General features: G+C 38.1%; 6 protein-coding genes across 6 annotated transcripts; 1 reads left to right on the top strand and 5 right to left on the bottom strand.

The window, feature by feature from the left end:
- Positions 1-737: 737 nt before the first annotated feature.
- On the bottom strand, positions 738-2272 carry GCK72_016576 (uncharacterized protein; the record flags this gene model as incomplete). The annotated part of the gene is made up of 3 exons (XM_003100372.2): positions 738-1418; positions 2027-2198; positions 2247-2272. 3 exons carry the CDS (start codon positions 2270-2272, stop codon positions 738-740), a joined length of 879 nt encoding a protein of 292 aa, XP_003100420.2.
- An 811-nt stretch (positions 2273-3083) lies between these two features.
- Positions 3084-3471, bottom strand: GCK72_016577 (uncharacterized protein; the record flags this gene model as incomplete). The annotated part of the gene is made up of 2 exons (XM_003100416.2): positions 3084-3176; positions 3286-3471. The coding sequence occupies 2 exons, from the start codon at positions 3469-3471 to the stop codon at positions 3084-3086; spliced, it is 279 nt and encodes a 92-aa protein (XP_003100464.2).
- Positions 3472-6232: 2761 nt separating this feature from the next.
- Positions 6233-11211, top strand: GCK72_016578 (uncharacterized protein; the record flags this gene model as incomplete). The annotated part of the gene is made up of 5 exons (XM_053731565.1): positions 6233-6344; positions 7627-7790; positions 7838-8071; positions 9577-9685; positions 10691-11211. 5 exons carry the CDS (start codon positions 6233-6235, stop codon positions 11209-11211), a joined length of 1140 nt encoding a protein of 379 aa, XP_053580478.1.
- On the bottom strand, positions 10726-14521 carry GCK72_016579 (uncharacterized protein; the record flags this gene model as incomplete). Its single annotated transcript, XM_053731566.1, has 3 exons — positions 10726-11214; positions 14292-14393; positions 14444-14521. 3 exons carry the CDS (start codon positions 14519-14521, stop codon positions 10726-10728), a joined length of 669 nt encoding a protein of 222 aa, XP_053580479.1.
- Positions 14522-14576: 55 nt separating this feature from the next.
- GCK72_016580 (uncharacterized protein) lies at positions 14577-15027 on the bottom strand (the record flags this gene model as incomplete). Its single annotated transcript, XM_053731567.1, has 3 exons — positions 14577-14634; positions 14680-14829; positions 14918-15027. The coding sequence occupies 3 exons, from the start codon at positions 15025-15027 to the stop codon at positions 14577-14579; spliced, it is 318 nt and encodes a 105-aa protein (XP_053580480.1).
- Positions 15028-16522: 1495 nt separating this feature from the next.
- Positions 16523-23186, bottom strand: GCK72_016581 (uncharacterized protein; the record flags this gene model as incomplete). The annotated part of the gene is made up of 8 exons (XM_053731568.1): positions 16523-16594; positions 16873-16928; positions 18114-18555; positions 18603-18793; positions 18840-18985; positions 21768-21863; positions 21909-22001; positions 23071-23186. The coding sequence occupies 8 exons, from the start codon at positions 23184-23186 to the stop codon at positions 16523-16525; spliced, it is 1212 nt and encodes a 403-aa protein (XP_053580481.1).
- Between the last annotated feature and the right edge of the window lie 1692 nt (positions 23187-24878).

Raw genomic sequence — 24878 nt, forward strand, 5'->3', positions numbered from 1 at the left:
TCACTTCGCGGACTCCTGGATTATACCGTTTGGAGCATGTTCACACAAAGGAAGAAATCCCAGTTGAGAACGAAATCAGAACCGTTTCTCCGAGGGTCTGCATACGATCCGAATGCTACACGGAAGAGTAAGGGCCGTTCCGGGTACGTAAGTGATGTAAGTTTCTTCGGAAACTTTTGTCCAGTACCGTCAGGACGTTGCTCTACACGTTGCAGGAAAAGTCAGTGCCGGCTCCGGGTATCTGCATAAGTGGTAATTAAGAGCAAAATAAGCTCCAATCTGATTCGCGATGATTACATCCACGCGGTGATACTTGGTGTATATGATCCGGTGACAAGATTTATGAGCGAATACTACAGATTTTTTTCTAATTTTTTCAAAACTGCGCTTTGAATTCATAGAATAAATAAGACATCACTTTTTATAAAACAAAAATTATTTAAATAAATTTTTTTCTTTTCAAAATGTGTACTGTTTTCTGATTCCGACCTCACATAGCTCATTTATTAAAGAACAAACCATATAAACCAAAATCAACAAAAAAAGATGAAAATCTATGGATTAACTTGTCGAATTGTGAAATTAATTCGAGTACAGTTCAAATAGGCAACAATCATCGAGTTTTTTTTTCAAATTTGATTAAAGGTGTGCCATCGTTTTCTCCCTAGTGTATACACAAAACTTTATTTTTTATCATCACTTTTTCAGAACAATTATTCAAATAAAACGCACACAATTTACAACTTTGACCCAAATCTTGCTTCATACGACTTCGCTGGAACAAAGAAGTCGGGAATCAACGAGGCCCCCTTCACACATTCATACTGCTCGAAATCCTGCACCCCATGTTTTCTCAAAATCTCCTCATCGATCAAAAAGTTTCCAGTGAACTTTGTCGAGTCTTGAGTAAGAATCACATAGGCAGAGTCTGACATGATAGATGCCTTTCGGTTTCCAGCGGGATCTCCTCCATGGGACAAAAATTCCATTGCAGATGTCCAGATAGCAGTCAGGGGCCAAAGAGCGTTCACAGCGATTCCAAATGGTCGGAACTCTTCGTGGTGGCCAAGTACACACATAGACATCCCGAATTTGGCCATGGTGTACCCGACATGAGGTCCAAACCATTTCGGATCCATGTCAAGCGGAGGGGAGATATTCAGAATATGTGGATTCTTTCCTTTCTTCAAGTACGGAAGACAAGTTTTCGTGAGTAGATAGGTGCCACGTGTGTTGATAGAATGCATCAAGTCATAGCGCTTCATGTCGGTATCTTCTGTATTTGTGAGGGAGATTGCAGAAGCGTTGTTGATTAGGATATCGATTCCACCGAATCTTTTGACGGCTGCATCGACGGCGGCTTTCACGGCAGATTCATCACGGACGTCGACGACGCAAGGGAGAGCATGGCCACCGGCCTGGAATCGGAAAATAATTGGGGTTGTGCAGAGTTAGAACTATGTGACTGTTTCAGAACTGGTACGATTTAGAACCATTTATACAACTTGAGTGATTTTGATTCAGGTATGGCTTCAACACATTTTTGGGCACAATGCAATCGCGCTCTTCCTAATTTTAACAAAGATGGATACAAATGAATCAGGGTCTATTATAACCATACTTGCAAACCGGCCGGGATGGACCGGCGCGTAACTCGCTTAAAACGCAATCTTATGGGCTGAAAAATGTATCAAAATGTAGATCTCGACGAGATCTATGACCTACAACGGGCCGGACAGCAGATCGTTATTGTGCCGCGGGCCGAGAAACGGGAAAACGCAAAAACGGCCAAAAAGTCGTTCTAGCCCGGCCCGCGGCACATTAACGACTAGTCATCCGGCCCGTAGCAGGTCACAGTCATAGAACTCGCTGAGATCTACATTTTGGTATATTTTTCAGTTCATAACATTGCGTTTTAAGCGAGCTACGTGTCGACCCGTGTCGGTCTGGTTTGCAAGTATGCCAATAACTATTTTGAACAAAATTTCCGGTGGAGCGCGTTTGCATCTTCCTCTAAATGACTCACCTTCTCAATCTCCTCCGCCGCTGTATAAATAGTGCCTGGAAGTTTCGGATGAGCTGTGGCCGTCTTCGCAGCAACCACAATATTGGCTCCATCTTTCGCCAACTTCAACGCAATCTCCTTTCCAATACCACGAGAGGCGCCGGTTATAAACACGGTCTTACCAGCGAAGAATCTGAAATGTTACAAGTTTTGTGAAAAATAAAAAATAGTAAAGGTTTACCCAGTATTCGGAATAGCGTCTGACATGGTGTTTCAAGGAAAATCAAGAAATAAATGAGTGGAAAATGAAGGTAAATAAGGGAGAAAACAGATACAAACAAGACTACGTTGTGTAAGTCTTATCAGAACGTGTGTGTGTGTTTTGGCTATGATGTAGTCATTGATATTGGCCGCACGTGGGGATAGAGAGGGGGAATTATGAAGGTGGAGGTGGTGTACCTGATTAAAACGGTTACTAATAATACTGGTATAAATCGGAACAGTCCGTTTTAATTCAAAATATAACCACTTGGTTTTGTGACTCTTACTTGGCAGGTTCTGATTCTGACGGTTCTGAATAGAGGCTGGATTTGACTATGCCAAGTGAATCTATCTCTATTGTATAATTTGGTAAAAATTATAGAAAAAAGGAAAATCTTGTTTTCTCATCACATCTTTTTTGGTCAAACTTTGTCAACACATATTTTATGGTTGTGTAGATCAAACATAGGATTTGTAGTTGAACGTTTTTTTATAGCTCCGCCCACTTTTGAGATATGCGCCTTTAAAGACAGCATGGAGCGGGGGAAGCAGGAGAAGGAGGGTCCACTCCCTAATTTCAAGGCCCCATATCTCAAAACTCTGCAGAGCTATCAAAAAGTTTCCAACTAACAAAACATTTTTGTCATGAGCAACTTTTTTGCCCAATCACTCCCTGCAAAGATACAATAACAAGAGAAAACAACTTTATTGGTGGCTCTATCAATAAATAACACGGAACAACTAGTGATGTCTTTTTGCCATTTTGGACATTGAGATGTTGCTCTTTGATTTACTTCCAATCGTCACCGTATTCCGGTTAGTGTTCCCATTCCCGCTGCAGTGGTTGCTTCTTCTTATTGTGAGGGTTATGGGTCATCTTGTTGACGACTGGAACAACTGGTCGGTGCTGCTGAAAGTATACTGTAATTGTCGGATTACTGGTGACAGACGCGCAACCGCCTGCGCCATCCACGACACAAAATAAAAAAGGCAGGGAGGGTACAGATAAAAGCGCTTACCTTGAGTGCCGCCTCCTGCTTGCTGATCTTATTGTAGACGTGGTATACGGTACCGAATGCACCTTTTCCCAACATTCTCTGAGCAACCCACACATTCTTCTGCTCGTCCTTATCCATCACCTCCTCATTCAGCTCCAGACGAATGCTCTCCACCTGGCGATCCGGCTTATCATCGTCGTCTTCCATTATTCAAATCCACTTTGCTTCTTTTTTGATTTTTGTTTTTTGGAGGGGTACCGTACCGAGGGGGGAACCGGTTAGAAAACTGAACTGATTCGTTTCTTGATGCTTCGTGGGACGTTGACATTTGGTTGGCATACTCTATTTTTTTCGGGAGGGTTTGTAGGGGATCTCACGTCGGAAACATTTTTTGTAATTATGGAAAATTTTATTCGGTTGATTTAATTTGAACACGTGTGTTGAAAAATATGAAAAGGGTTCAAAATTGTTTAGCTGCGGAGCGCGGTTGCTGTGCAGAGAGAAACTGTGCTGAGAAGCTTACAGATAGACTAGTTTTGAAGCAAAATCTAAAAATTAGGTTTTCTGGCTGAAAATTGACATGTAGAGGTTTCTAGACATAAAAAATACAAAGTTTCACAAAATTTCACTCTAAAACGTGAAAAAATCAAATTTTCTAGCTAAATCTGCTTGATCTAGTGGTCACGGTAGACAGCATCCCACTGCACAGAGAGTGACCAGGGTTCGTTCCCTACCTGGTGTCGAATGTTTTTTGTTTTTTGAATTTGAACTGCATTTGGACATCTGGATGTCTGGACACACAGACAGACAAAACATTGAACATCTAGACACACAGATAGACAAGTTTTGAGACAAAATCTGATTGGGATGAGTGTAAAAATCGGGGTTTTTGGCTTTTAGAAGTTTTCAGACAAGAAAAATCCCAAAATTCACAAAATTTTATACTAGTAACGTTGAAAAATCGAGGTTCTAGCATAAAATCCGCTTGATCCAGTGATTGAGGTAGACGGTATCCCACTGCAGAAAGAGTGACCAGGATCGATCCCCACCTGGTGCTAAATGTGTTTTGTTTTTTGAATTTGAACCGGATTTGGACATCTGGATGTTTGTCATTCTTGTCAATTAAATTCTGCCCCCTTCCCATCAACTTGACCGTTTTTTGGACCCTTAAAAACAGAAATGAGCAACAGTACCTTCAGATTCCCCTTGATTTTACCCATATCGAACAGATAATTATCAGTTCGACCAACAATGTATTCTTTGATTTACGACAATGATTCTCGATCCCCTACCAACAATCAAGTCAAGTTTCCGGAGTAGACGTGTTTTGTGTTTTCATATATTTTCAACTTATGAATTTCAAAAACAATAGATCATAACGTCACAAAAATAATAATCAGAAATCATTTTAGGTTGAACAAATCCGAATCTGTTTCAGGTTTTGCTCAAGTTTTTTACACTTTCCAGTATATTGATCATGATATTGTTGTTCCATCAATCTAACGTCAGCCTGATTCGTGTTTTGACCAATTCGAGACAAACTTGAACTGAATGTGTTCTCTGCCCTTTTTCAGTTGTTTCTTTCTCGTTTTATTTATCTATTATGTTCCTATTACATTTCTTGTTGACCTCTGGTCCAACCATCTTAAAACATGGCAAATGGGAATTGACTACGTAAGGCATAAAACAGAAATTCAGAGATTTTATGAAAACCTAAAAAGGATTTTTAAGGCAAAACAACAGTAGCTTGAACAGGTGGTCTTACAAGGCAAGTCTTTAGAGACGCGGCCTTCAAACTATCTATGCATATGATTATTGGTAATTCGAATGGCATGCTCGTCACTGACTTAAAATTTTTGTCATTTAAATAGGATGACTGATTCGATGATGCAGTGGGTATAAATATACTTGCTAGCCGAGCCGAAACGGGCCGACATGGGCCGGCGCGTAACTCGCTACAAACTGAGTTTTGAGAGCTGAAAAATATACCAAAATGTAGATCTCGACGAGTTCTATGCCCGTGACCTACTACGGGCCGGATGGCTATTCGTTAATGGGCCGCGGGCCGGGAAAAAGTGCCAAAAAACGCGTATAGCCATCCGGCCCGTAGTAGGTCACAGACATAGAACTCGCTGAGATCTACATTTCGGTATATTTTTTTGCGCATAATATTGAGTTTGAAGCGAGTTACACGCCGGCCCGTTTTGGCCCGTTTCGGCTCGGTTTGCAAGTATGGTATAAAGGGGTGCTTTACCCTTAAATAACCACCATCGTTTGAAAAATAGTGAAAGTAGGCAAAGTCTGTGGTTTAAATTGAGCAACAAGGTGAAAATGAGAGTGAAAGAGTAATACATCTAACAATAAGAGAAAAGTAGAGAAACGTTGCAGCTTTTATGAATTTTAGGCAAAAATTGTTGATTCTGTGCCATTTGTTTATGTTTCATGTTGAAAACCTGAAAAAAAGTTTGTGGTGTATATTGGCATAAATTCAATGACGGGTCCGGTCGTCCACCAGGTGCTTTCTCGGAAGACCCCTGCTCAACGTTCAATATTTAGGAAAAAAACACATTTTTTCTTACAAAATCTGATCTGTGTCCAAAGTATTGTTTCAAATAAAAATGATCCTCGAGGTATCCAGTGCAAACGTTTATACCAGTTCTTCGGTTAGAAAATTTTTCAAAATAGAAATCCCCACGTAGACCATTAAACCTCTCTCAAATTACCTCTACCTACTAAACTTCCAAGTTTGCAAACCATTATTTTTCTAAATTTTATTTCCGTTTTCTGTTTCTTGTGTTTTGTTGTTCTCACGCGCACTCAGAATCAGATTTGAAGATGCGTTCTCAAAGTCACTCTATCTCTCTCGTTCATTTCTCTTTTTTCTCATTTACTATTTCCTTCTAACGCATTGATCGCCCCATTCCACTTCCCTGTTACACTTCCTGCTTGACCACTTCATCTGATATGAATGTCAGTTCGTGACAAATACAGATCAACTGTTAATGAACTGCAACGTGCGGAAAGTATCCCGGAGAAAATTTCAGTGTTTCGAAAGGCATGGGCATGGATTATAATCGCTTGTGAGTATTGATTGGGGGGAGAGGGAGAAAGGGTTGTTGACTGTCATGGGTGGTGGGGAAGAGAGGTCAAGAGATCTTCAGAATTGTTTTTGATGTTCTACGGTGTAAATTGGCAAGAAAATTATGGAAACACAGTAAACGGTTGAGAAAATTTCCACATTTTGAAACATTTTGAACAAGTTTTACCACGCTCTCTGAAAACAGTTTTGTCCGACTAACTATTGAAGATCATGGAGTCAATTTGGAGTTATAGGACAAGACCTATATCATTGGAAAGCTGAAAAAATGCTGATTTAAAATATATATTCAGTTTTTTCCCTTGGAATGCTTGGTTTTTGATGAAAACAAGATCAAACTTCGGTAAAATAGAGAATTATTACCACACATGTAATATTTGTTTTGCAAAGTTTTTGAAAATTTAGAGTGAAAATGTTGAAATGATAGTACACATTCAATCTTTCAATTGAATTGTAATTGTTTTCAGTCGAAAACTCAATTTTTTTCAAAAAAATTTCAAAAAATTTCAATATTTTCCAAATTCGTTCAAAAAAATGTGCATACGGGGCCGACACAAGCCGGCACGTAACTCGCTTAAAACTCAATATTATGAGCTGAAAAATATACCAAAATGTAGATCTCGACCTATATCTGTAATACTGCGTCGGATGGTTTTTGGTTTCTCTGCGACGGGTCCCGCTAGATTGGCTGTTTTGGCAATTTTTGCTTGTTTTTCCACTTTTTCCCGGCCCCGCGACAGGTAAACGACTAGCATTCCGGCACGTAGTGGGTCACAGACATAGAACACGCTGAAACCTATATTTTGGTATAATTTTCAATTCATAAAACTGAGTTTTAAGCGTGTTACGCGCCGGCTCGGTTGACAAGTAATATGGTAAAAAATTGGAGGATTCTGAAAATGTCTTGAAATTTTTTGACAAATTTTGTGACGTTCTCTGAAATCAGTTATCTGAGCACTCCTCCGCACAACCTTTCTGACATGGAGAACTCTGTATCAGTTCAACATTGGAGAGTCGCTACGCAGCAAGCACTCATGAATTTGTGACACGCTTCTTACAACAACCGCGCTCTACCGAAGGAAACTGTGTATGAAATTGAGAGACTCAGAGAAAAAGAGACAAGGGAATTTCGGTGGAGCGCAGTTGTAAGAACTGGGATGAGCGAATTTTCATGTTTTTGTCGCCGTTTACATATTTGTCACAAAAATTGTTTTTTAGATTTACTGTGACCCACCGTAAATCCACTCCAAATTTCCCATTTCCAGCTCAAAACGTGGTCGCCAAATTCGGTTTCGTCCTCGTCCCGCTATACCTCATTATCGTATCAATATGGAGTTTTGGAACGTGTAAGGATATTCCGGCGATTCTATTCATGCTTGGAATCGGCGTCTTCTTTTGTACACTCTACCCGCCGTTCTACGCATATGGAGTGAGTTTTGAACGGAACTGAAAACTTGAATTAGCTGGGGGTTTCAGAAAAAGAAGGCGCTTGAAGACCGTCAAGAGCGTATCAACCACCATCTGGAACCCATCCACGATGGAGAAGTCGAGCCGGAAGAAGTCAACAAATTCATTCCATGCCGAATGCATCGCATCTGTAATTTCGCCTTCACTTTTGTTCTGGCCATGGCACCAATCCTAACCTACTGGACGTTCAAAATGTTCTCAAAGCATGATGAATGCTATGGTCTCACTTATTGGACTGCTTTCGTTATTAGTATCATTTATAGTATTTGGGTCATCTTTATCTTTTCTGCATGTCTTTTTTGTTGTTGTTTTCTCACTCTTCTTCAATGCAAAGGGAAGTATAGAGGTGGTAATAGGGATGTGGAAATGGCTTAAGGTAATAAAAATGGTTTTTTCTAAACTTGTTGATCAAGAATGTTAATATGAAGAATAGTTGTTTCGATTGAACACAAGAAAGTATGGTAACTTTGACAGCCCGTCTTCAAGCTACAACTTGAGCTATTTTAGTTTTTTCTTTTAAATTCCTATTTTTTCAACCTAGACCTCCCTTTTTGCAGTTGACAACTTTTTGATAGTTCTTCCAGTTTTTCAGATATAAGCCTCTAAAGTCAGAGAGGGACCTGTAAGAGAGGGAGAGAGACGCAGAGAAGCTCTCATTATGACATCATGAAATATTGAAAAAGTTTAGAGTTTTGTGTATAACATCGCACTTTTGTTTACTAAAATTTTATAAAACTTTACAATATTTTGGTAAATCTGACCTCGATCTTCATTTCTTGAGGGGATGGGTCTTTGAAAAAAATTGTAATCTATAAATTGTAGCTCTTAAAATTTGGAATATTTTGTTAGTTGACAGTTTTTTGATAGATGTAAAGCGTATAGCGCCTAGAATGTGTGGAGAGACACAGAGAAGCCAGAGCGTCTAGCTGTCTGCGTCTCTCCAATAAACTTATTAGGCGCATATCTCCTCAGCGCTCAACGCTACCAAAAAGTTGTCAACTACAAAAATCATTTACTTGAAATTTTGCACATTTTTGTAGTTGACAATTTTTTGATAGCTCCGCCCCCTTTTGAGATAACCACCAATTATTTTTTGGAGGTTGTGATTTTTTTTTACCTATAATGCCAGAAGTCTATGTATCCTATCAAAAAGTTGTGAAACGAAGAATTTTCAAAATTTTCAAAAAAGTACGTCATCTTCTCACCACCAACTATGATAACATGTCCTTATTATCTAAGCCACCACAAATCCTCCTCCTCTCGTATGAAAAACTACCAATTTGATACCGGTTCATCCAATTTTCGGAACTAATATTTGGTAAGAACTAGACTCTACACCCTCTCATGGAATGTACACGGTTGATTTCTTGATTTGATAATGACGTGTGATGAAAAACCTTGTGACTTGTTTATTCCTTACTCGTTTCAATTCAATTCAGATCATCTGATACGGTAAGATAATTTCGAAAAAAAATGAATTTTCGACGGCCTCTGTCTATGATTTATTATTTTGTGTCTTCTTGTTCTAAAAGTCAACAATCACTCTGCAATCGACTGTCCACTGGTCCATCTCTCCCATTCTATGATCTTTCTTTTTCCCCTTCTTTTTCGCCCCGCCCACTTTTTCCTTATCGTCTTCACCACCACCAACTTCCTTTTCTCATTAGCGGCCTCATCCGTTCTTTTCCATTTCCTTTCCTCATTTGTGTCGCATTTGTGTTTCGATTCAATCAGCTGTCCATTTACAGATAGAAATGCCTGAACAACAGAGAATGCGAGACGTAAGAAATGAGTATGATGCAGCGGTGAGAAAAGTGCAAAGGACTGACAAGTTGCCGCCGAAAGTGTTATTTGTTTGTGAGTTTCAAATATTTCGGTATTACGGTAACCCATTTAAAACAATTTTCAATAAAAAAGAACAAATTTTGAGGGCTGTGCTATGATGTTAAACTTTATCTTACAACTTTCAATTTTAGCTGACAATCTAGAGCAAGAGAAGTTCTACATTTTCGTAATTGTCAACTTTTTGATAGCTCTTCCAGATTTTGAGATAAAGGCGCTCAAAAATGAGCACTAGGAGCGGAGACGCAGAGAAGCGAGAGCGTCCGACTTCTCTGCGTCTCTTTTTTGGTGACCGATTTTCATAGCGTTATATCTCCAAGCCGAGCAGAGCTATCAAAAATTTGATAAAATATGCAAAATTTCATGCTCTACGTTTTTGTAGTTGACAACTTTTTGATAGCTCTTCTATATTCTGAGATATGCGTTTTCCAACATTTGCATAGAGATGAGGAAGAGAGAAGGCGCAGAGAAGCGAGAGTGTCTGACCCTGCGTCTCTCCCTTCCTGTCGATCTCTCTCTCTCTTCTTTTCAGTGATGCATCTTCAAAGGCGCATATCTCAAAAGCATGAAGAACTATCAAAAAGTTGTAAACTAGAAAAATAGTAATCTACACTTTATCTACACGAAAAACATGTTTATGAGTAAATCGGATAATTTATCTTAGTGTGGCAAAATGTCCAAATGAGAGGTTGGGATTTTGATAGAAAGTTGAAAATTTGCCGTAGTTATGTCAAAATTTGGCCAAAATTATCTGATGAAAAATCTTCTGGACTATTCTACAAAACATTTTTATTCCAAAATCGTCAGGTATTAGGGATGATCACAAAGAAAAAATCCCTACTGTATCAAAACTGAGCAGGTTTTTAGTTAATTAATGGCCCGCCTGTTTTCACCTGTACTTATTATATTACCTATTCACCGGTGGCTGCCCGCTCGTTTAAAGTCAGCCACCAGCGAATGGGTAATAATCCAAGAATTCATTGAAAAAAGGTTCTCCCAGTCAACATTTTCTCCTTTCAGTACGAGCCGTGTCCTCATGCTTTGGATTCTGTATGTCAATCTTCCTTATCACTGTCGGATGGATCAATAAGCACAACTGTGAAGAGGATAAACACATTCCTTACTGGCTCATCGTCACAGGAATCGTTATTTTCATCAGTGCCCTCAATTTCCCATTCTACTTGATTGGTTGGCGTCGTGCCCGTCAAGCCCTTGCTCCCGCGGCACCAACTGAAACCGACATCAAAAATGCAACCCCATTCAAAATGCACCGCATCTCTCGCTTCACATTCTGCTGCCTCTGCATGTGCATCCCAATCGGTATCATCTGGACCCTCAACATCTACCACGACCATGACAACTGCGACAGTTTGACCTTCTGGACCGCTTTCTGTGTCAGTATTCTCTATCTTTGTTGGATGGCTCTCATGGTATCCGTTTGTCTGTTGGGTTGCTGTATGGTCGGAGCCACTCGAGTCGCTAAACAAGTCACTACGGCTAAGCAGAAGAAGCAACAAAGTGCAAATGTGGAGACTGCTTGAATTCTTTAATTAACTTGCTTGACAATCTTTTTCTCATATCTTCCTCACTGAAGATACCACCACTATTACCAAAAAAAATCATGATTGAGAATGATGTTTGACCTCGGAAAATGTAAACATGTATAGATAACAGGTTCTTCTTTTTTTTTGTTCTTTTTGTTTTTTAATCAATTGATAATACTCTCTCCCCTAACTGATGACACAATTTGGTTGAAATAAGAATACATGTCTAGGACATAGATGATGGAAAAATATAAATTTACTGTTTCACCTTGAAAAATAAAAATTGTACATTTTTTAAATAAATGCGTTGTATATATGTATAGACAGTACCGCTCAAAGACTTATCAACTTTGGCAGTTTTCAGTGGAAAATGAGCACTCAGGTATTTTTGGGCTACTTTGCCCACAAAATGGGCAGTATGGCCCGCCCTACGCGGGCCATCATGCCCATATTCTGGGCCACATGGCCCATTTCGTGGGCAAAGTGCCGAAATTCGGTTCAACGCGCAGCATTCAGCTCCCTTTTCTCTTTCCCATTAATCACAATAATTAACAAGATTACACATTTTTTTACTTTTCTACTATTTATTTGTCAAATTCAAACACAAAACAATTATTTCAATAATTATGGAAAGTAATAGGATAATATAAGCTGAAATTGGTCAAACTAGAAGATGGAACATAGGGATACAGGAAAAGGAAATAATTTTTCGTGAAAACTACAAATATACAAATTACAACAAAAAATTCAGATTAAATGCAAAAAAAAAAGAAAGATAGAAGAAAATGAGCAGCTGAAGAGCGTAGTTGGTGATGATTCTTGTGTTGTTGAAATCATTTTTTGTTCAGCTGAAATTTCACCAAAAGTAAACAAAAACAAATAAAAAATACTGTCTTACCTGTTAAGTCGAGTTTAGATTTGTTTCATTTTCTGTGCGAAATAAGTAGAATTATAAAAAAGGACGATAAAATTGAAAAAGAAACGAAATAAATAAGAAAAATCGTGGCGAAAAATCAGAGTGCGCAGTAGAGCGCGATTTCTCAACTTGTGCCCACTCCGTGCCCATGCTGCGCCGATTCATCCTCACCAAGCGCCCAACCTGTGCCCACATCCACCAAGTATTTCCTAACTCTCAACCTGTGGCCCAACCTGCGCCCAACCTGTGCCCACTGGGCCATGTGGCCCTTTTTGTAGGCACTGTGCCCTATTCACGGGCCACATGGCCCAATTGAAAATTTCGTTGCCCCACCCTTGCCCAAAAATACCTGAGTAGAGGGTGTTACGGTATGACTGATTGTCCCACAAAGTAAATTATGGGTAAACCATACAGAAGACGGCCTAGAGAGTTATGGTCATTTTAAGACATATAGCTCAAAATCATTCTATTTAGCACTGAAATTGGGCGATTTGAGGGAGAAATTACTTTGTCGAAATGTACACAAGCAAATTTGAGACAATATAAGAGGTTCTGAAACCAACACGATTTAAAATTAGACGACAAGATTGTGTCCTTCAATTTTTCTACGCGGAACCATTAAAGTTTTTAATATTTCACTCACATATGGTCCCCAGATATCTCCATACTTGTCAACCGGGCCGGCTCGTAACTCGCGTCAAAATGAATATTATGAGCTGAAAAGTATACCAAAATGTAGATCTCGGCGAGTTCTAGCTCCGTGGCCCACTACGGGCCGGATGGCTATTCATTAACGTGCCGCGGGCCGGGAAAAGGAGCCAAAAAACGCGAAAATGGCCAAAAAAGCCATTCTAGCCCGGCCCGCGGCACATTAACGAATAGCCATCCGGCCCGTAGTAGGTCACGGACATAGAACTCGCCGAGATCTACAGTTTGGTATATTTTTCAGCTCATAATATTCATTTTGACGCGAGTTACGAGCCGGCCCGTGTCTCGGCCCGGTTGACAAGTATGGATATCTCAGTTTCCAGACATCTCAGTTTCAAACTGACCGGTCGCAAAAACGTCCCGAAACCTTTACCAATTATACTGACCTGTTTTCTGTTCCCATCCATCTATCTATCTTCCCCTCCGAGAGAAAAATTCCGATTCCAAGTCATTTTCGAATCGAATCAAATCAACTGACACGACCTTTTTTCCCCACTCAACCTTGATTTTGATCTGATGACGTACTCCCATTTTCTAATTACAATTTATATGAATTGCGACGCATTCGTTTAGAAGGTTATGAGAACTGACTAGACTAAAGTTGGGATTTTTCAAGAGGTCGAAAATTGAAACAGGTGAATAGTTCGGAGATTAATGTTGACGTCAGGGAATGATATATGTAGTGACGCTAGCAAACGATGCAAGTGATTTATCTATTCCTGTAGTAAAAGTGTTTCAAATGTTCCCCACCACGTAATGCGAACAACGTGTTTTTAGCTAACATTTTAGAGCGTACTTGCAAAAGTAGGGTTTGTCGTGGATACGGAGTCAATAACTCAGGTGTGTTGTCTTTAATACAAGGCGACTGCGCTCTATTGAATTTTAGATTAGGGAAATTTCAGAAAAGTTTATTATTACAAAAACTGAATCTTGAAAAATCAATCAACCTAACTGAAACACAGGAGTAACGCGATTCGATAGCCTCCTCAATCCCGCCCAATCGTTGTTTGGCACGTAGGACGCGACACCCGTAGAGACGTGTTTCTCTGAATTCAAAAGTTATTAGAACTCATGTTCATTTCCAGCTGCCATTACTCAAAAATGTTAACCTACCTGAGCTTCTATCAAATGTAACCACTTTAAATAAAAACGTTCTGTATGGATGATGGGCCAGAGTAATAATAATAGTCGATGCGAATCCATGAAACGAAAAAAATAAGACACAAGAATTGTTAAGTGCCTGATTGTAATAATCGAAATAAATACTTGAGATCAGACCGCCCACTGGGATCACTAAAAATATAAAAGGGACCACTACCTGGGCGACGGTTCCCAGGAAGAAGGAGCGCTGATATTTTCGAGTTTTCGGAGAAATCATAGCTGCTGTGGAGATATAGAGATAGTATATACAACAGACAGAATAAAAAATAATTTGAAAAAGGAGAATAAGTACCATCGATCCAGTAGCTATCCATAGATAGTTATACCAAAATTTGTCAATTGTCCATACAAAAACTTCGGTGTAGAAGAACTCTTCAGTGGGACAAGGGATTGTCTGGAACAATCAGATGAGAATAGATTTAGTTCATTATCTTGAACGCCTACCTGCAGAAGAAAGAATTTCGCTGATTCTTGCTCAGGAATATTACAAAATGGTGGTATTAAATAACCAATAATTACCATGCAATTAAATAAAAAATATAAAAACCTAGATCTCTTTTTTGTTATTCGAAATCGATTACTTGGAATACAACTGCTCCGATTCTCGAATAATGCCACAAGTGAGGTACCCATGACTGAAATTGTTGTGCCATTAGATTAAATAATATTTAAGTTCATACTCACACATGCTTGAGGTCAATCCAATAAACACTTGGGCTGATGTGGGAACTCCGAACACCCGGAGGAGGCCAACGGGGAAGCCGGAAATTGTTGGGAAGAAAAAGTAAGGAGTGATGAGGGAGCAGACTAGAATGTCAATGTAGCAAGCCCTGTAATCATGAAGTTGTGAAGTATATGTGTATGATAAAAACGAATATTTATAAATTTATTTTTTCCTTTGAAAAAAATGCAACTCACCAACAATGTGCATTCAACAAAACAAACTTCACCGAGTCCATAGTCCTCGGCGTTTTCTTCAAAATACAATATGTCGTGAACACATAAAACGGTAAAAACACGACAAGCATTGAATGTGAAAATAGGGATAATCCTTGCCAGGAAGCCAGAAAACTCTTCTCATTCGATGAACATTTTGATTTCCACACGGTTTCATAATAGAGGTCGATGCTAGTTGCCATAACATTCGTTTCATTTTATCGTAGGTCGAAACCTGAGTGAAAAATTTTTTAATGAGATGCAGGCGACATTAATATTGAAACCAACAGGTGAAAAGTAAGAGAGATTTGATCTTTCAATGAAAAAAGTAATCAACTTGAAAGGAGTCAAGTAAAATTAGAAATTGTGAGGAGGGAATTGGATTTTCCCCACTTGGAGACAAAATCAATACTTGCTTGAAGACTGGAGAATAGAAATGATTGTGCATGCTGATATTAAATAGTTTTTGTAGATAGCTTGACCTTCGCAGGTTCACATCTCACTTTCATAAATTTCTTTTTTTAGACACTTTCCAACTAGCCGTTTTGCAACTGCGACATTTGGAAACTAAAAGTTTTCACAAAATTGTCATGAATGACCTGAACGTTTGTTGACTAGAAAATACTGAAGTGTTTCTCAAACGTCGTAGTTGCCTAACATTTTTCACAAGCGCTATCGAAATCTTCGTAAACAATTACTCCAGACTCTTACTATGTGAGTATCGCAAGTATCCTCTGTGTGCTGAAATAATACGACATGAAAATTTCAGAAACATTTATCATTTCAAAAACTGAATCTTGAAAAATCTACCAGCCCAATTGAAACGTAGGAACAACACGATTCGATAGCCTCCTCATTTCCGCTCGAAAGTTGTTTGTCACGTAGGATGCGCCACCCGTTGAGATGTGTTTCTCTAAATTCAAAAGTTATTAGAGTTCATGTTTATCGTCAGCTGTAATTATTGAAAAATGTTGACCTACCTGAGCTTCTATCGAATGTGACAATTTTAATCAGGAACCTTCTGTATGGATGATGAACCAGTGTAATAATAATAGTTGATGCAAATCCATGAAGTGACAGAAATAAAACACAAGAATTGTTGAGTGCCTGATTATAATAATCAAAATAAATGAATGAGATCCCACTGGCCACTGGGATCACTAAAAATATTAAAGGGACCACAGCCTGGGCGATTGTTCCCAAGAAGAAGGAGCGCTGATATTTTCGAGTTTTTGGAGAAATCATAGCTGCTGTGGAGATATAGAGGTAGTATAGACAACAAATTGAATAAAATAAAACTTGTAAAAGGATAATGAGTACCATGGACCCTGTAGTCATCCATAAGTAGTTATACCAAAATTTGTCAATGGTCCAAACGAAGACTTCGGTGTAGAAGAACTCTTCAGTGGGGCAAGGGATTGTCTGGAACGAACTATTAGGCTTAAATTTTTTTCACTGAAATGCCTACCTGCAAAAGAAATAATTTCGCAGATTCCTGCTCCGGAATATTACAAAAAGGCGGTATTAAATAACCGATAATTACCGTACAATTAAATAAATAATATAAAAACCTAGATCTCTTTTTTGTTATTCGAAAACGATTACTTGGAATGCAACTGCTCCGATTTTCGAATAATGCCACAAGTGAGGTACCCATAACTGGAATTTTTTGATTATTTGATTGAAACATAATTGAGTTCAACTCACACATGCATGAGACCAATCCAATAAACGTTTGAGTTGATGTGGGAACTCCGAGCACACGGAGGAGACCGACGGGAAAGCCAGAAATTGTTGGGAAGAAAAAATAAGGAGTGATGAGGGAGCAGATTAGAATGTCACAGTAACAGCACCTGTAAACTTTACGTTTTGTAGTATATTTGTGTGATTAAAACGAAGATTTAAGTTTTTTGTTATATGAACAAAATCCAACTCACCAACAATGTGCATTCAACAAAACAAACTTCACCGAGTCCATAGTCCTCGGCGTTTTCTTCAAAATACAATATGTCGTAAACGCATAAAAAGGTAAAAACACGACAAGCATTGAATGTGAAAATAGGGATAATCCTTGCCAGGAAGCCAGAAAACTCTTCTCATTCGACGAACATTTTGATTTCCATTCGGTTTCATAATAGAAGTCGGTACTAGTTGTCATAGCATTCGTTTCATTTTTTTGCTTAAATGGAAGCCTGAGTGAAAAAGATTTTTAATGAGATGCAGGCAACTTTAAGATTGAAATCAACAGATGAAAAGTAAGGGAGGTTTGATCTTTCAAAGAAAAAAGTAATCAAGTTTTGAAGTATTGGTTTGTCTCGGGCAGGTGCCCTTCAAATTCTGACAAATATATGGATTTTGCTCAAAATTAGTGACTTGCTAACTTTTCACAAGGTTGAGTAATTCCAAATTTTTGAAAGTCACCAAAACAGGTGACGCCTTGAAAAGCCTTTTTTCCAGTTGACAGAAACATAGGTTATTTTTGTTGTAATCACATTTTCTAACACGCCCACTATTTGTGTTTTTTGAGTCACTTTTTGAGGCGAAGGAGTTTTGTGGGTCATTAGGCATGAGCTGTGTGTGCATTCTTTCTTTAGTAACAATGTCTCCATCTAGAAAAAAACAAAAACAATTGATGATAAAAACTTTTGGTGATGTATGGTTTAACGGGGGAGTTTTGAGAATTGGCGAATGTTTTTTTTTCAACCGTTTTCCCTTTTTTTCTTCTTTTCTATCGTCCAAAACATGTACCCTCAATTATTTCGAACACAAATGTAGAAGCTTTTTGAAAAAGAGCTGATCAGTTTTACGCATGCAAGACAATAAGAAACTGCTGAAGAATCAATAATAAACACATGTTAATTCTCAGTGTTAGGTATTGGACCCGTCAATTCTCAAAAAAACCTGTTGAACCATAAAGTACTCAAAATTTCATCTTATTTCTATTTCCTAGCGATATAATAAGAGAATTTCAGAAAAGTTTACCATTACAATAACTAAATATTAACAAATCTATCAACCCAATTAGAACGTAGGAATAACACGATGCCTCCCCGTTCCCGCTCGAACATTGTTTGACACGTTGGAAGTCGCACCCGTTAAGATGTGTTTCTCTGAATTTAGTAGTTATTAGAGCTCACATTCATCGGTCAGCTGTAATCACTCAAAAATGTTGACCTACCTGAGCTTCTATAGAATGCGATCACTTTAATCAGAAATGTTCTGTATGGGTGATGAACCAGTGTAATAATAATAGTTGCTGCGAATCCATGAAGCGACAAAAATAAAACGCAATAATTGTTAAGGACCTGATTGTAGTAATCGAAATAAATACTTGAGATCCCAGTGGCCACTGGGATCACTAAAAATATAAAAGGGACCACTACTTGGGCGACGGTTCCCAGGAAGAAGGAGCGCTGATATTTTTGAGTTTTTGTAGAGATAATAACTGCGGTGGAGAAATAGAGATAGTATATACAACAGATAGCATAGAATAAACCTTGAGAAAGGATAATGAGTACTATCGATCCAGTGGCCATCCATATATAGTTATTCCAAAACTTGTCAATGGTCCATACAAAAACTTCGGCGTAGAAAAACTCTTCAGTGGGACAAGGAATTGTCTGGAAGAAACAATTAGGCTAAAAATTTCTCTTCACTAAACACCTACCTGCAAAATAAATAATTTCGCTGATTCCTGCTTGGGGATATAACAAAATGGTGGTATTATATACGCGATGATTACCGTACAATTAAATAAATAATATAAAAATCTAGATCTCTTTTTTGTTATTCGAAATCGATTACTTGGAATACAACTGCTCCGATTCTCGAATAATGCCACTACTGAGATACCCATAACTGGAATTTTCGATTATAAGAATAAAAATAATTGAGTTCAACTCACACAACAATGAGACGATTCCAATAAACGTTTGAGCTGATGTGGGAACTCCGAGCACACGGAGGAGACCGACGGGGAACCCACACATTGTCGGGAAGAAGAAGTATGGGGTGATGAGGGAACAGGCTAAAATGTCACAGTAGCAGGACCTGAGAAATGGGAGAACAGTGAACTGAGAACTTTAAGATCTTAAAAGTTTTTGTTAAATTCAACTCACCAACAATGTGCATTCAACAAAACAAACTTCACCGAGTCCATAGTCCTCGGCGTTTTCTTCAAAATACAATATGTCGTGAACGCATAAAAAGGTAAAAACACGACAAGCATTGAATGTGAAAATAGGGATAATCCTTGCCAGGAAGCCAGAAAACTCTTCTCATTCGACGAACATTTTGATTTCCACACGGTCTCATAATAGAGATCGATACTAGTTGTCATATCATTTGTTTCATTTTTTGATAGGCGGAAACGTGAGTGAAAGAAATTTGAAATTGAGATGAAGGCGAAATTAAAGTTACAGGTGAAAAGTAATAGCTATTTGTTCAAAGAAAAATGCAATCAAGTTTTTCAATAATTATCAGGTTCCGGCAGGTGCTCTTCAAGTTCTGACAAACTAATGGATTTTGCTTGAAATCAGAGCATTGTTAACTTCTCACACGGCTGACTAATTCCAAACTCTCATAACTGAATTGAAAACAGATTTGTTGAAAATCCGTTAATACGATGACTGAAAATATAGTTTGTTTTTGTTGTATTCACATTTTGGCGTACTATTCGAGATTTTTGAGTAATTTGGCGAAGGAATTTTGTGGGTCATTAGCCATAAGCTGCGTGTGCATTTTTTCTTTGCTAATAATGTTTGCGTTTAGAAAAATAACGATTTATTAGAACAAACATTCTTCTTAAAACTGAAAAAAACAAAATTTTCAGAAAAGTTTATCATTAAAAAAAGGCGACCTTAATATTAAAACCAACAGTAAACACTTTTAAACAAAAAAGTGATCAAGTTCTGCAGTAGTAATCAACCCTTCAAATTATGACAAATCTATGGATTTTGCTCGGAATTAAGCATACACAATGTTCACCAATTCCATCGTCAGGTCTTGTGCATTCCCTGCAAACACCGTCACGTCAGAATACGGACTTTTTAAAAGGCGGTGCATTCAAAAAAAGTCGAAAAAATCGACGAATAAATGATTATCCGACCATTTTTTTTCTAATTTCCTTTGAAATTATGTAATTTGTTGCTTTGGTTCACTATTTCAGCTGTTTTCGGTTTATTTTCGCTATTGTTACATCATCTGAACTAAAATTTCGTCTGAAAATCGGTTTGTTATTATTCTTTTCGTTAAATTCTGTTCGTTTTGTTTTTTGGCATAATCTTTTCGATTTTCTGATTTTATATGAAAAAAGTCAGCCTTACAATAAAGTATGGTAGAGAGCCGCCGTAAATTGAAATCAGCAACGTGCCCCACTCCGCGACCCCAGGCCTAATGGGGTTATTCAGGTCATGTAAAGATGTATTTTAATACATTTTTTTCTTATTCACGAGAGTCGAGAAACTAATTTTTACAAATCTCAGTTTACCGTTGGTCTAACAGCGTTTTTCCCTTTTTTTGCATTTTTCGACATGCGTATGTAGAAAAACTGTCAAAAAATTGGGGAGAAATGTAGAAAAATGGGAGAAAAATATGTATTAAAATATATTTTTCACCGGTCGTGAATAAGGAAAACATGTATTAAAATACATTTTTACATAACCTGAATAACCCCATAACTTTGAACTAGTGGTCAGCCCCCTGCGGATGGGTAATAAACACTAATGATAATGTTATTGCGTATCAACAGAGCGCTGTTTTAAAAACAGTGATGTTCAGTGAAGCGAAAATTAACCGAAAATAGCTGAAATATTGAACCAAAGCAACAAATTACATAATTTCAAAGAAAATTAGAAAAAAAGGTCGGATAATCATTTTTGCACCGCTTTTTTTTTCTTTTTAGGAACCTAGGTTTCTAATGAACTTTTGAAATGATAGTCAATTTCGCTGAAAGGCGGTGGGTCGGGACTTTCGGGACCTACTATAACCCGATGTTGAGTGACTATCATCGTGAATTGTTACGGTACCAGCCGAAGCGGCGACCCACCGCCTTCAGCTGAATTAACTATCCTAACCAAAATTTCTCAAAAACGTTTTTTCTAAGAATCAATTTTAAATGTGAATTCACTAAGATAGTCAATCCAACATCAGGTTACGGTACCAGCCGAAGCGGCGACCCACCACCTTCAGCCGAATTAACTATCTTAACCAAAATTTCTCAAAAACTTTTTTTCTCAGAATCAATTTTAAATGTGAATTCACTAAGATAGTCAGTCCAACATCAGGTTACGGTACCAGCCGAAGCGGCGACCCACCACCTTCAGCCGAATTAACTATCTTAACCAAAATTTCTCAAAAACGTTTTTTCTCAGAATCAATTTTAAATGTGAATTCACTAAGATAGTCAGTCCAACATCAGGTTACGGTACCAGCCGAAGCGGCGACCCACCACCTTCAGCTGAATTAACTATCCTAACCAAAATTTCTCAAAAACGTTTTTTCTAAGAATCAATTTTAAATGTTGTGAATTCACTAAGATAGTCAGTCCAACATCAGGTTACGGTACCAGCCGAAGCGGCGACCCACCACCTTCAGCCGAATTAACTATCCTAACCAAAATTTCTCAAAAACGTTTTTTCTAAGAATCAATTTTAAATGTTGTGAATTCACTAAGATAGTCAGTCCAACATCAGGTTACGGTACCAGCCGAAGCGGCGACCCACCACCTTCAGCTGAATTAACTATCTTAACCAAAATTTCTCAAAAACGTTTTTTCTCAGAATCAATTTTAAATGTGAATTCACTATAAGTAGACCCCATAAACCCAACTCACCGCTTTCCGCTTTCTTGAGAACCGCATCTCGTACTCGACGACTTCTCCTTTTCCCTCACGACGGTTGACGTTTTTTCGATCCGCTTCACTTGAGCACTGAAAAAGAAATTGACTACCGAATTTACTGTGATTTTAAAATACCGCTTTCCGCTTTCTTGAGAACCGCATCTTGCACTCGATCTTTCCTCATCCTTCATGACGGTCGGTTTCTTCTCGATCTGCTTCACTTCAACACTGAAATAGAAAACACTAATTTGTTAATTTAGTGAGCGAATAGAGAATATAAGTACGAGATAAATCACGGTTATGGGGATATCTCAAAGATGGTCAATAAAAAAGAGAAAATAGATGAGTCACCATCCAGTACGGGAAAATAGTGGACGACTGAGCCAAGAGAATAATGTGAGAAGACTGGGGACAGTGGGAGGAGTCTAGAATGAAAACCGCCATCTGCTGGTCTAATTGGATAGGACATAAAAAGAGATTTCCCATGGAGATAAGTGAACAGGTGGTTTGTGTTAACATTATTGAGAAAATAGGACAGTGTTTTTCTGACCTCATTTGGACTTGCGGCGTGAGCTATTTGTCATCCTCTGTTAGATTTCCCATAAAGATAAGTGACAGATGGCGGTCAGGTCGTGTGAAGAACAATGGGAACACAGGCTGACTTTTTCACATTATTGATTAATGACGCGCTCTCACCTGTCCCTATGAGTATTATTTGCGGAACGCTCGCAGATCACCTGACCGAGTCTAAACGGTAAAACGTTCGAAGTAAAAATGAGGGGGTCAGAAGAATAGAAAGAAAGTATAAAGTTTTTGATAATATTTGATACGAGTATCTGTAACTTTTCATAGTGTTCTATTGTGATGAAGGCTGATAACTGTTTTCTGATTGATTATGTGCTAGGGGTTCTATCTTGAGTTATCTTTTGATGAAGTCAAAAAGTGGTCATTAAATGGAATCAAAGACATATTTTCAATTTGCTTCAATAACTCCGTAAGAATATCAAATTTTCCACTAAACAGAAAATGTTCAAGTAAAAACACGCACCTTTTCGAAATTACTATTTTGCGATCGTAAGATGGTAATCAGCAGGTTCAGCAGGTAACATGTTCAGAGAAAAACGTAATCAAGGTTTTCGGTAGTAATCAGTTTCCAGCAGGTACTTCTCAAATTCTGACAATTTCTGACAAACGCAATGTTCACCGACTCCATCGTCAGGTCTTGTTGCTAAGAACAGGTCGAATTCAGTATGACATTTGAAAATTGAAGTGTTTCTAAAAAACTGTCCTATATGACCTGAACGTTTGGTGACTATAACATTCTAGAGTGTTCTCAGGTTGTTGATCGTCATATTTCACAAACGTCGTAGATGCAGAACATCTTTCCCAATTGCGCTTTATTGAAATCTCCATAAATATTGATATTTTCCCTGCGTCTAAAAAAACAAACGTTGTCCCAATATCATTGTCGCATTAATCTGACTTTAACTATGTAAGTATCGTAAGTTTCCTCTATGAGCTAAAATAATACATTTTGAAATTTTCAGAAAAGTTTATCATTACATAAACTAAATCTTGAAAAATCTATTAACCCCCCCAATCAAAACGTAGGAATAACACGATTTAGTGGCCTTCTTGATCCCATTCGACCGTTGTTGGACTCGTTGGACGCCCCTCCCGTTGAGACGTATTTCTCTGAATTTGAGAGTTATTAGAGCTCATATTCATCGTCAACCCAATTCTGGTCAATTTTGGATTTCAAATATCTTACAAAGTTTACAGAACTAAGTTTCTAAGACTGCAAATTGAGAAGTTTCTGAAATTTCGATGAATTCTAGGCATAAACATTTTCAATTTTTTTATATCTTTGTAAAAATTCATTTATAGATTCAAAATCTTCTAATTTTCCAATTATATCAGTTTCTTCATATACCACCAACTATTCAAAAATGTTGCTTACCTGAGTTTCTATAGAATGTGACCACTTCAATTAGAAACGTTCTGTATGGATGATGGACCAGTGTGATAATAATAGTTGATGCAAATCCATGAAACGAATAAAGTAAAACAATAGAATTGTTAAGTGCTTGATTGTTATAATCGAAATAAATACTTGAGATTAGACCGCCCACTGGGATCACTAAAAATATAAAAGGGACCACTACCTGGGCGACGGTGCCCAAGAAAAAAGAACGCTGATATTTTCGAGTTTTTGGAGAGATAATAACTGCGGTGGAGAAATAGAGATAGTATACACAACAAATAGAATAAAATATAAGTTGAGAAAGGATAATGAGTACTATCGATCCACTGGCCACCCATATATAATTACTCCAAAGTTTGTCGATGGTCCATACAAAAACTTCGGTGTAGAAGAACTCTTCAGTGGGACAAGGTATAGTCTGGAACAATCAAAGGAGAATATATTTTGTTAATTATCTCAAACGTCTACCTGCAAAAGAAACAATTTCGCTGATTCCTGCTCGGGGATATAACAAAATGGCGGTATTATATAACCGATAATTACCGTACAATTAAATAAATAATATAAAAATCTAGTTCTCTGTTTTGTTATTCGAAATCGATTACTTGGAATACAATTGCTTCGATTTTCGAGTAATGCCACTAGTGAGGTACCCATAACTGGAATTTTTCGATTTTTCGATTGAAAAATAATTCCTTTCTCACACAACAATGAGACGTATCCAATAAAAGTTTGAACTGATGTGGGAACTCCGAGCACGCGGAGGAGACCGACGGGGAAGCCGGAAATTGTTGGAAAGAAAAAGTAAGGAGTGATGAGGGAGCAGATTAGAATGTCACAGTAACAGGACCTGGAAGAAGGGAGAACAGTGAATTAGAACCTAGAGGAAGATCTCAAGAGCTTTTGTTAAGATAATGTTCGAGTTGACAACTTTTCGACTGCTATCGTAGGTTCTAAAATATAAGCATTTAAACATGAGAAGCAGAAACACAGTGAGAAAGGGTGCGAAGACAAGCGAGAGTGTCTGGCTTCTCTGCACTCTCTCCTCCTCTCGCTAGTTTAGTGATATACATTTTGAAGACTCATGCCTCAACAGCTGCAATGGTGATGGTAGAAACGTC

Source organism: Caenorhabditis remanei, chromosome V, assembly GCF_010183535.1.
Source record: "Caenorhabditis remanei strain PX506 chromosome V, whole genome shotgun sequence".
NCBI lineage: Eukaryota > Metazoa > Nematoda > Chromadorea > Rhabditida > Rhabditidae > Caenorhabditis > Caenorhabditis remanei.